General features: G+C 38.8%; 2 protein-coding genes across 5 annotated transcripts in view; one reads left to right on the forward strand and one right to left on the reverse strand.

Annotated features, from left to right (window-relative positions):
• Positions 1-10,342, forward strand: part of tjp2a (tight junction protein 2a (zona occludens 2)) — a 42,738-nt gene extending 32,396 nt beyond the window's left edge. For 2 of the 4 annotated variants that reach the window (XM_028025826.1, XM_028025825.1), the window contains 14 exons: positions 547-697; positions 783-891; positions 1,159-1,384; positions 1,466-1,653; positions 1,725-1,820; positions 2,556-2,635; positions 2,717-2,927; positions 3,011-3,111; positions 4,188-4,496; positions 5,140-5,355; positions 5,486-5,500; positions 6,225-6,302; positions 6,444-6,529; positions 7,791-10,342. In XM_028025826.1, the coding sequence (XP_027881627.1) occupies positions 547-697; positions 783-891; positions 1,159-1,384; positions 1,466-1,653; positions 1,725-1,820; positions 2,556-2,635; positions 2,717-2,927; positions 3,011-3,111; positions 4,188-4,496; positions 5,140-5,355; positions 5,486-5,500; positions 6,225-6,302; positions 6,444-6,529; positions 7,791-7,941 (2,017 nt within the window). In that variant the 3' untranslated portion in view covers positions 7,942-10,342. The remainder of the gene's footprint in view (positions 1-546; positions 698-782; positions 892-1,158; positions 1,385-1,465; positions 1,654-1,724; positions 1,821-2,555; positions 2,636-2,716; positions 2,928-3,010; positions 3,112-4,187; positions 4,497-5,139; positions 5,356-5,485; positions 5,501-6,224; positions 6,303-6,443; positions 6,530-7,790) is intronic. The other 2 variants (XM_028025823.1, XM_028025824.1) reach the window with 2 other exon arrangements.
• LOC114149750 (protein NLRC5-like) overlaps positions 1-11,133 on the reverse strand; it is a 1,536,511-nt gene that overhangs the window by 909,681 nt on the left and 615,697 nt on the right. The window lies entirely within an intron of this gene.

The following is an 11,133-nucleotide window of genomic DNA, read 5'->3' on the forward strand; positions in this document are numbered from 1 at the left end:
TTACAGTTTTGTTTTTAGGCTTGATGTTTATTTTGTGATTATGAATTAGTCATTGCTGTGGTAGATTAGCTACCCCTGCTATTAGCTAAGCTAACATAGCGGCGGTTAATTAGCTAATTTAAACACCTGCTCTACTGTTCAGCTGTCAGAGATGGTGTTTTCATTGCATTTCTTTATTTTTTTTAACTGAACTGAAACACCAAATTCCACAGCACATCTACATGTTCAGGTTGTCATAGTCAAGCTAGCATAACTCACCTGCGCCTCTCTTCCTCGCTATTTATTTTTCTGTTAATTAAAACTTTTTCCTGATCTTGTTACCTTGTTGTTGTAGTGTTGAAAATTAGTAGCAAAGCACTTCGTCCCTTTTTCTTTTATATATCAGGCATACATTTAACATTTAGCTCGTTATGCTAACAGTTAAAACCAACGCTAGTCGTCTTCAGCCAGCAGCTTTTTATCCTCCAGCCAAATCTGCCTATATGAGTAATTAAAGGAGAATTTGTCTGTTTTTCTAAACTTTTAAAACTGTTTTCATGACAAAAGGCCAAACACGATAATGGTGCGCTTCAAGAAAGGCGACAGCGTTGGGCTGCGGCTAGCCGGAGGGAACGACGTCGGCATCTTCATCGCCGGCGTTCAGGAGGACAGTCTGGCCGAGCAGGAGGGTCTTCAGACCGGAGATCAGATCGTTAAGGTGCCGCCTTCAGGTCCTCGTATTCCAACGTTCTCATGGTGTCTAAATGAAAACCCTTCCAGTGACTTTCTGGTCTCTGTTTCAGGTGAACAACGTTGACTTCAGAGGGATGGTGCGTGAAGACGCCGTCCTCTTCCTGCTGGAGGTCCCAAAAGGAGAAGACGTGACCATCCTGGCTCAAAGCAAACCCGAAGGTACGAACACAAAAATAAAACTCCAGTAAAAAATGATGTGGTAAAAAGTCTACTGAACTACAGAGAAACTGATCAAATTATCAATCATTTAATATTTAAAAATTACATTATCAGACGAACCAAGATATGAAGTTAAGTGGAAATTTTTATTTTTTAAAGACCAAACCGGCAATAACTCGTATAAGTAACAAATTTTCTAAATACATTTTTTATTTAACGTGTCTGTGAACTCTGAGTCCAAAATGATTTTTGTGTTTCTGGTTCCAGTGTATGAAGATGTTCTGGCGTCCGGACGCGGCGACTCGTTCTACATCAGAACCCACTTCGAGTACGAGAAGGAGGCGCCGCAGAGCCTCCCGTTCGGCAGGGGAGAGATCTTCAAGGTCATCGACACGCTGTACGACGGCAAGCTGGGCCACTGGCTGGCCATCCGCATGGACCAGGACAACCAGTCGCCGGAGGTGAAAAAGGGAATCATCCCCAACAAGAGCAGGTGGGCGGTCAGAGAAACGCGTCTGAGACGTGAAACTGTCGGTGCAGAAAACCTCTGAGGTGGTTTTGTTTTGTGTCTCAGAGCTGAACAAATGGCCAACGTGCAGAACGCTGCCAGAGCGGCGTCAGGCAACGACAGAGGAGACTTCTGGAGGCTGAGAGGTCAAAGGGCGGGGAAGAAGAAAGACCTGCGGAAGAGCCGAGAGGACCTGACCACCGCGCCGGTCGCCACCAAGTTCCCCGCATACGAGAGAGTGGTGCTCCGAGAAGGTAGTGGAAACTTTTCCTCCCCTCTTCTCAGCTGATGACGGTAAATCCTGACATCCAGTTTGTTTTTCCAGCTGGTTTCAGGAGGCCGGTTGTGATATTTGGGCCGATTTCTGACGTTGTGAACGAGAAACTGGCCTTTGACCTTCCCAACGAGTTTGTTATTGCCAGTAAGTATCGTCTAAATTTCCTTATACCAGTAATAACTGGTGCATGTTGTTCAATAAAATACATCTTAGATGCTTCCAGGATGTTGTAATTATGAATTTATGGCAAATACAATTAATCCCAGTGAATATGAAGCTCAGTTTAGCATTTATTATTTTCACTCCAGTAGTCATTTCTGTTTTGTTGGTCAGGAATCCTCAAAAAGATCTTTGACCTCTGATTAATATATTTCTATAATATTTCACCTGCTGGCATTGATTTGGGCTCATTACAGTTTCTGCTTTGGAAAGATGCAAAAATATGGAGCCAAAAAAATAAATGAATAAAAATAAAAAACTGGAAAAAAATCCAAAATTTCTCACTTTTTTTGATTCAAACTTCTCTTTTTATTCAGCTTCAAATTTTTGGGGGGGAAAAAAATGAAATTCACATTTTGGATCATGTGACTTTAGTTGTCAACTATGATACAAGAATATGGAACTAAAATGGGCCAAAAATGTTAAAAAAAAAAAAAAAGAAAGAAAGAAAGGGAAAAAGATTTAACTGAGAATTAAAACTGAAAAGAAATTGAAACTTTATTTTGCTGTTTTCTGTTCAGCCTTCCTGTTATCAGCTGGACATTTTTTCTCTCTCTTGCTTTGAATCAACTGCAGAAATTGTTACACTGTAAAACTCATTTTTTATAGAATTCAAATGAACTCAAAGTTTAAAACAAAGTTAAACCGTGTGTGTTTCAGAAACTGAGCCCAAAGACGCTGGAAGTGAGAAATCGTCTGGAGTGGTGAGACTGAACACCATTCGACAAATCATTGAGCAGGTAGTTGGTTTATTTTTTATTACTTTTACCTGAAAGTCTCTTTATGGTGGAAATAAAATCCTAAAACGCGGCGTCTTGTAGGACCGCCACGCGCTGCTGGACGTCACTCCCAAAGCCGTGGACACCTTGAACTACACCCAGTGGTATCCCATCGTGGTGTTCCTGAACCCGGACAGCAAGCAGGGCGTCAAAACCATGAGGAGCCGCCTGATCCCCGGATCCAACCGCAGCGCCAGGAAACTGTACGAACAGGCGGTCCGGCTGAAGAAGACCTGCTCCCACCTCTTCACCGGTCAGTGGCGCCTCGGAGCGACTCATTTCAAACTTTTAGTCCGATTCGCTCACTGTGACTCTTCCTGTGTGTCGGGAATCCAGCGACCATCGACCTGATCTCGTCGAACGACGCCTGGTACGGCAGCGTGAAGGAGTCGATCCGGGAGCAGCAGGAGAAAGCGGTGTGGGTGTCCGAGGGGAAGGTGAGTCTGACCGAACGAAATCAGAAAATCATCCAATTCATTAGAAAAGGGCAAAATGAACCACGTGCACACACACACACACACACACAAACACATGATACAGCTAATCCAAGCATATTGATAGAAGGTTTAGTGGAAGGAAAAAGTCTAACTGTAGAAATTACAAACCAGAAAAGTATAAAATTGCTGTAAATGTTGGTCTATTGATTGCTTCAATAGCTGAAGATGAAAAAAAAAACTTTTTGTTGAATTTTAAGCTTTTTGATTCATTTTGGGAAAATTAAACAGAAAAACTTAAATATATTGGAAATTAAAACACATCAACAAAATTCAGATTAGCCATGTTTGAAATTAGATTTATATATTGGTAAATAAATTAGTGAAATTGTTTAAGCAGCTGAAATGGTTGGTCTTTTGGAGAAAAAATCTAAAATTGTGTTTAAATTAACAATAAAACTGACATTTTACTGGCCTAAAATGATCTGTTTTTATCTAACAACCATGTGTAAAATGAGCTTAAAGTTTAGATAATTAAATGGTTTAAGTTGCTGAAAATGGCTGAAATATTTCAGTGTGAAGAAAAAGTTTTAGTTGGATTTTCTGATTAGTTTCATTTCAGCAAAATTAGACATAAAATGTTGAATATCTTGGAAAATCAAAGTCGTTTTATCTGAAATGAGCCGAATGTTTTGATTTCTAAATGGTTTAAGTTGCTGAAACAGCCGAAGGAGTTAAACTTTAGAGGAAACTACATTTTTGATGGATTTTCTGTAAATTTCATTTTATTCTTTTAAGTTTGTCAAATAAAAATCCAACATGTGGATCTGAAACTTGGTAGCAGTGAGTATAACGAGCTGAAAATATTACTGAAGTCGTTCAAAGATTTTATTTCAATTCTAAAATTTTGTTTTGGCAAAAACTATTCAGAAAAAGTTAAATATTTTAGAAAGTAAAACATTCAAAGCAGCAGTTTCTGAAATGAGGTGAAAATTATTAATGAAATAATTTAAGTTAAATTTAAAGTGAGTTTTGAAATAAATAAGTTTCTGATAAAATTTTCCGTCCCGTCGCTGCAGATGGACGGGTCAGAGGAGGACCTGGACCTCCAGGACGACCGCATGTCCTACCTGTCGGCCATGAGCGCCGACTACCTGAGCATGGACAGCCGCCTGACCAGCGACTACGACGACACGGCGGACGAGGGCGGGGCTTACACCGACAACGAGCTGGACGAGACGCTGGACGACCCGACGCCCGTCTCCGCCATCAGCAGGTCGTCGGAGCCCGTCCTGCCCGAAGAGCCGCGCCGCACCAAGAGGCCCGGCAGGGAGGTTCTGACCCGGGACCCCAGCCCGCCGCCTTCGTTTGTTCCAGAACCACCAAAGGTGAGTGGCAGATTTCCAACGACCCAACTGAGGATGGTGTTGGTGCTGCTGTTTTGTCGTGTTTTGGATAAAAATTTCCAAGATGGCGTCGCGGCAGAAACGGCGCAAAATATGTTTAGTTTTCACAAAGAAGGCGATTCTGGCCCAGTTGGAGCATGTTCAGAACTTTAATCTCCACAAAGGGATGAAACCTCCAACATCCTCTAACAGTTGACCACACAGCATTTCTGATATGTTTGATACGTTGCTTAGCAACAGCGGTGACTGTTGCTAAGCATCTCAAATTTGTTGCTGCGCAAAGTTTTTGTGCAGCAAAAAAGTTTGACGCCAATTTTGTTAGATTTGATGATGTGGCTGTTTGACCTTTTGACTTTTAAACTTTATTAATATCTTCACAGCAACGCAAATAAAAAATGTTGCTGCTGCACAAATGTAGCCGAGTTGATTGACACCAAATATGTGTGACTTGAAGACGGAGCCAGGTTGACCTTTCATGACCTCTGGAAACATTTATTAATATCTTTAAAATTATATTTTAGCTGCACAAACATTTGACACCAGTTTTGTCATGATGAGTGAAAACGATGGATTAATTCCCATCCTCCTTCCTAACCGTAACCCAGCGTTGTTCTCCTTGCTGCAGGTCCGCGCCCAGACTCGGACCGACTCGGTGCGCAGCTACGAGTCCCAGTCCAGCAGCACCATCAGCAGCATCGACGCGGCGGCCGCCAGCAGGCCGGCGCCTCCGCCGGTGGCCTTGAAGCCCAACATCTCGCGCCTCCACCAGTCCTCAGAGGAGCAGGCGCCGGCGAACCAGCAGGAGGAGGAAGACCCCGCCAACAAGTCCTTCCTGGGAAAGGTGGGAACAAAAAACGACCTGTTTGCTTTAAGACTCCCTTTCTCACTCCTTTCTTCCTTTACGCTTCGATTAGTAAACTTGTTTCCTTTTCTTCCTCCTTTGCTTTTTCTCTCTTCCTGTTTTGAAATAGAGAATGGCCAATCAGGTAACTCCACATGTCCACATCCTGTTTCTGGGTTCCTGCACAAAACTTGACCGTTTTCTGGACTTAACCAGATGTTAAACCCTGAATCTCTCGGCGCACTTTAAGCTTCTCAGTCTTTGTAAATGATGCAGCCTGATTTAAAAAAACTGTAAATTTAACATTAAATATAAACTTTTAAGCAAATAGTTGAGAAAAATAATGTGGCATTTATGCTGCCTATAAACAATAAGTTGGTTGAAATTAATCTGAATTAGTTTATTACCAAATAGTTTTATGATTTAAAGCTTTTCGTTAATTTGACACAAAGTTAACGTTGAGTTTAGAGAAAACTCAGTTTTTGTTTAATTTTAAGGTTTTAAATTCATTTTATTGAAGTAAGAATAGTAAAACTCTTCACAGCCATGTATAAAATAAAAAATTTGGTTTGTAAACAGTTTTTATGTAGCTGAAAACGACTGAAATAGTTAAACTTTGGAAAATCTTGGTAATTAAACCATATTGACAAAAATATCCAATGTAGCCGTTTCTGAAATGAGTTAAATATATTGTTAATTATAATAATTATTATAAGGAAATATATAAATATAAGGATGAATAAATAAAACTCAGATGTGTAGGAACCCCGTGTTCATCAGTCACAACCAGCCTCATATTCTTCCACTCTCCATGTCGGCCATCTTTCTTTCTGTTTTCCTTCCACTAACTGGGCCTCGTTCTCTTCCAGATCAAAGCTTTTGAGAAGATGGACCACCTGGCCCGAGCTCATCGTCTTCTGGAGCTGCAGGAGGCGGAAAACGCTCGAGTCAGTGAAAACCCGCCGCTCGCTTAGTCTGCATTCAGACCCGTTGAGGTTTCCGGGTCCGGCTGCCAGAACAATAGCCTCCTGAAAGGCTCCTCTGTGGCTTTGCTGCGATTCACTCTGACATTTCTGGGTCTGTTCCAGTTGGAAATCGCCCAGAAGCATCCAGACATCTACGCCGTCCCAATGAAGCTGCCAAAACCCAATCTGAACCGCCCGCAGCCAATCGGGTCAGAGATTTTTCTGTCTCATTTTCTACAGAAACGATTTAAATTCCTGTCAGCAGCAAGAATACAAGAAGCACAAAGTGACTAAACTTTGTTTCCATAAATCAAAATCAAAGCAGCAGAATCTCCTGGATGTTTTTATAAAACATCTTCAACTGGGGCTGGACAATAAATCAATAAATCGATGGACACATGATCAATACCAATAGATGATACATCTGATAGAATACTCACTGAGCTCTGATCCAGAACCGCACAGCATTCTGGGAAATGTAGGCAGAGGAAAGACGTTAACCGCTTACATGGCTAAGCTAGGTTGGTGGAATCAACTGACTCACTGGTTGGTTGCTTAGCAACAAACTGTTGGGTCAGAAGCAGTTTCAAACTTTGGTTGCCTAGCAACGACCTGCTGAGTAACGTTTGTTTCAAGAATCCAAATTCTTTGAATTGAAGCTCAAACTCAAGTATTTTTCTGGAGTTTTTTTTTAATTTTAGTTTTATTTTCTTTTTTCTGTAAAATTTTGGAGTTTTTATTTTATTTTTATTTTTTTTGTGGAAAACATTTAAGTTTTTGTCGCACTCGGCCCTCTGCTGTTGTCAAGGTTCATAAAATAATCAAGTTTTTGCTGCTAAATCTTATTTTCCTTCCATTCCACCATTTTGTATTTAGAAACAAACAATTTTGTTCTCACCTTCCCGTTTTATCTTATATTTCCCGTATTTTGTATATTTTCTACACAAGAGTATTAACTCTGAAAATCAGAGTTAAGAGATGAATTCTCTTTAGAGCTCAAATTTAAGGATGCATTTTTTTGGGGGGTCATTTTAGAGACGTTTATCCATCGAAAACTCCTGGTGACTTCTATTGTAACCACTGTGAAACAAAAATTTAAATTTCTCTTTCTAGATCAGTTTAGTTTTAGTTCTCTCTGTCACTGCGAAATGAATTTAAAGTTGGTTGCAGTTTGCTTGGAGTGACTTTACCTAAGTTTAAAGTGTAACCGCTGTAACAGAGTCGTCATTTTTAATTTTGACTTTCTCCTATTTAGCTGCTGATGATTTAAAATCAGTTTTAGTTGGAAACGTCCACAGAGTTTCAGATTACTTTATTTCGCTTGTAAACCATAACTGCTGTTCAGAGCTTTCAGCTGCAAAGAGTTTTTCACATTTTTTAATCACCGTTGTTAAAATAATCATGTTGCTGAAATTCATATTGTCCATTTTTGCCTTTTCCACCCGATCTGACTTGTTTTTGTGTTTTCAGCTCCAACGCCGAGCCGCAGACGATGTCCAGGCCCATGTACTCGGAGACGAGAGGAAACGAGGACAACGAGGCGGAGTACCGCCGCCAGCTGTCGGAGCAGACCCGGAGGGGATACTACAACCCTCAGAAGTACAAGGACACCGAGCTGTGAGGCTCCGAACAGGAAGTGAGGTCGTTCCCCAGCTTCTGTCGCTCTCTGAACTGCTTTTTTTCTCACATTTCGGCTTCGAGTCCAGACTCTCTTGAAGCCGGCGGCGCCGCAGATGAAGAAATATCGGTCCTGATTTCCAGAGACGAAATGTTCGGTTTGGGTTTAAAAGCCTCCAGTGTTTCACTGGCGAGTCGAAGGTTTCTGAATCCGATCCATCAGAAATATCAAGCAGAAGTCTTAACTTTAATTAGTTTGTTTTTCCTCCACGCGGCAGATTAAATGTTTTAAAGCTGGTTTGGTTAATATTCATCCAGAGTTTCTGAAGGTCTTTAAAAACCTTCCAGGAACCAGAAAAGTTCCTGGAAGGTTTTTCTTCCAGTCAATTTCACCAGAGCTGCTACCTGGTTCTACAAGGTGAGAGATTTAATAATCATGTTCCACCGTCTAGAAGTTTTATTTCTATCTAAACTCATCTAGATCATAAACTCCTGGTGACTTTAATTCTGGTTCACAGTGTAACTGCTGTGAAACAAAAACATTAAATTTCTGTCTTTACATCAGTTTAGTTGTGATTTTCTCCCTCTAAAAGAAACATTTTACAAAATTAAATTAAAATAAAGTTTTCTCTCCTTGGAGCTTGGAGTGACTTTACCTAAGTTACAAATTATAACAGCTGTTTTTGTTTTTAATTTTATTGCTGAAAATCACAAATGTTATTCTTGCAGTTGGAACTTTTTTCCAGGTTTCTGCAGATGATTTAAAATCTGTTTTAGTTGAACAAGTCCACAAAATTTTTAATGACTTGCTTGTAACTCAGAACTGCTGTGAAATTGAGCTGCAAAGTGTTTTTATTCACACTTTGACCTCAGCTGCTGTCAGGGCGAATAAAATAATCACGTTTTTGCTGCTAGAATCATTTTCTGTCCGTTAAGCTGGAAAAAAGCTCCCAGAGTCCAAAGAAACACTTCAGACCTTCAGAAATTGTGGCAAATTATTGATTGAATTATTCAGTTTAGAAAATCTGGATGCCTTGGAAGGTAATAAGGGAAAACTCAAGACTTTTGTACAGAACTATTTATGTAATTTCAGCATATTTAAGTGTAGAAGAGTAAGTAAAATGATAAAATATTTACCGTCTCGTGTCACAATTTAAGAAGAAATCATTCCCCTAAAAACAGAGTTGAATAACAAACAATCAGAGGAAAAGTTGAGCTGTAAAGTAGTTTTTAGGCTTCACTTCTGCAGCGGCTTCTGTTTGATTTCCAGAATAAAACCCAGATTTACTGGGGGAGAAAGTTGCATTCTGGGTAGCAGGAAACTGTCGCAGTGCCTTTTTACTCCTGATTCTAGCTGGGAAATGAAGCTGCTGTCAAATTCAGAGGCTGGATGGAAAACCTGGAAGCATTTCGGTTTTCCTGTTAAAAACGTAAAAACTTGATTTTAAACAGACGTCATTCCTACGACAGCGTATTACGGCCGTTCTAGATGGGGAAAAAAAGGAATGAATGTCCGTCACAAAACTCAGAAATTATGAGAATAATCTCAGAAAATTAATAAAAAATAAGGAAATTTTTTAAAATTTGCCAGAAAAATCTCAAACTTTGAGATTAGTCTCAGATATTTTATGAAAAAAATGATTCATACATTTACTAGAAAACCAACTCTAAAATTTGGAGACTAATCAGAAATTTTCTGGAAGAAACTTTAAAAAATTCAGTTTCAAAAGTTGAACCTTTATTTGCTTATGGAGCTCCAAAAGAATTTCAGAAAAATTCTATAAAAAACAGAAATGTTTTAGAAAAACGTGAAAATTTCTGAGCTCTAAGTCAAAAAGTTGAGGAAAAATTCTGAAATTTTCATTCTAATATTGGCAATTTTCTTGAAAAAACATGAACATTTTCTTTTCAAACCCAGAAATCTTCCAAAAGTAAATTTCTTTTCTTCACTTTTGAAACTCGGAAACGTCCACCTTTTTCTCTAGAAAATTTCTGAGCTCAATCTAAAACTTTCTACGTTTTCTGGCAGAAATGAGCTCCTGTTTTGTTCACCTGAACTGGCCGTAGCGCGACGTCGTAAATTCCTGCTGTTACTGTTTATATTGAGCTGATTCTACAGTCTGGAGGGAAAGTTATTTCATTTATTCCTGGTTTCCTCTGGAACAAACTGAGGAATTTAAAAGGTTGTTTGGAGCCGAGACAATCACCTTTTTACTGCTTCTATTTTTATACTGACGATATAAACCCACTCTAGTCTAAGTGTTTGTGCACAGAAGGGAAGTGGCGACAATCATGATGTCTTTAGTTTGTGATTTGTGGTTTTTGTAGTTTGTGATCTCCTGAGTGTTTCACTGCTCACTCTTGTAAAATTCAGGTGAATAAAACTTTTTTTTTTTTACACATTCCTCAAAGTTTCAGTTGTGTTTTTTGTTTTTGCAGGGAAAATAAAACGTGGAAGATTCTGGATTTTAAAAGGAACAGCTCAAGGTTTTTTGTTTCCAATATTAAAGACTGGAGTACTTTCTAATGTTAATATGTTAAATACCAATGGAAAAAAGTTTTAATAATATTTTAGATAATTTAACATTCACAACATTCCTTATTTAATTATTTTTGTGTGTAGTTGTCGTGGTATTATGACTTTATTCTAGTATTATGACATTTCTTTTATTGCAGCTTCTCTTAAGATTTTGACTTTACTCTGGCAATATTGTGAATAAATTTTTGTATTACATTTTCTTTTGTATTTTAACTTACTGTTGTACGATTTATTCTCGTACAACATTTTTCCCGCCATATGACTCTTTTTCTGGTATTACTTTATTCTTAAGGTTATGACTTTGTCATACGATTCCTCGTATTCTGATTTATCTTGGCATAATTTTTGAATCGAGACGTTTTTCTTGTAGTATTTCAACTTTATTCTCGTTTTATTACAATTTTATTCCTGTATTTTGTGTTATTGTCGTACAGTTTTATTCTTATAAAATACTGGCTTAATTCACATACAAAAAGTTTCTGGCAATATTGTGACGTTTTCTGTTCTATGGTTTTAAAATTACGCCTCCTTAAATTGAGTTTATTCAAGTAACACTGTAAAGTTTTTTTAATTATTACGACCATTTTTCTGTTGCGACTTTATTTTTGTAGCATTGATTTTTTGTCATACAGCCTCATTTTGGTATTATGTCTTTTT

This window comes from Xiphophorus couchianus, chromosome 8, assembly GCF_001444195.1.
Source record: "Xiphophorus couchianus chromosome 8, X_couchianus-1.0, whole genome shotgun sequence".
Taxonomy (NCBI): Eukaryota; Metazoa; Chordata; class Actinopteri; order Cyprinodontiformes; family Poeciliidae; genus Xiphophorus; species Xiphophorus couchianus.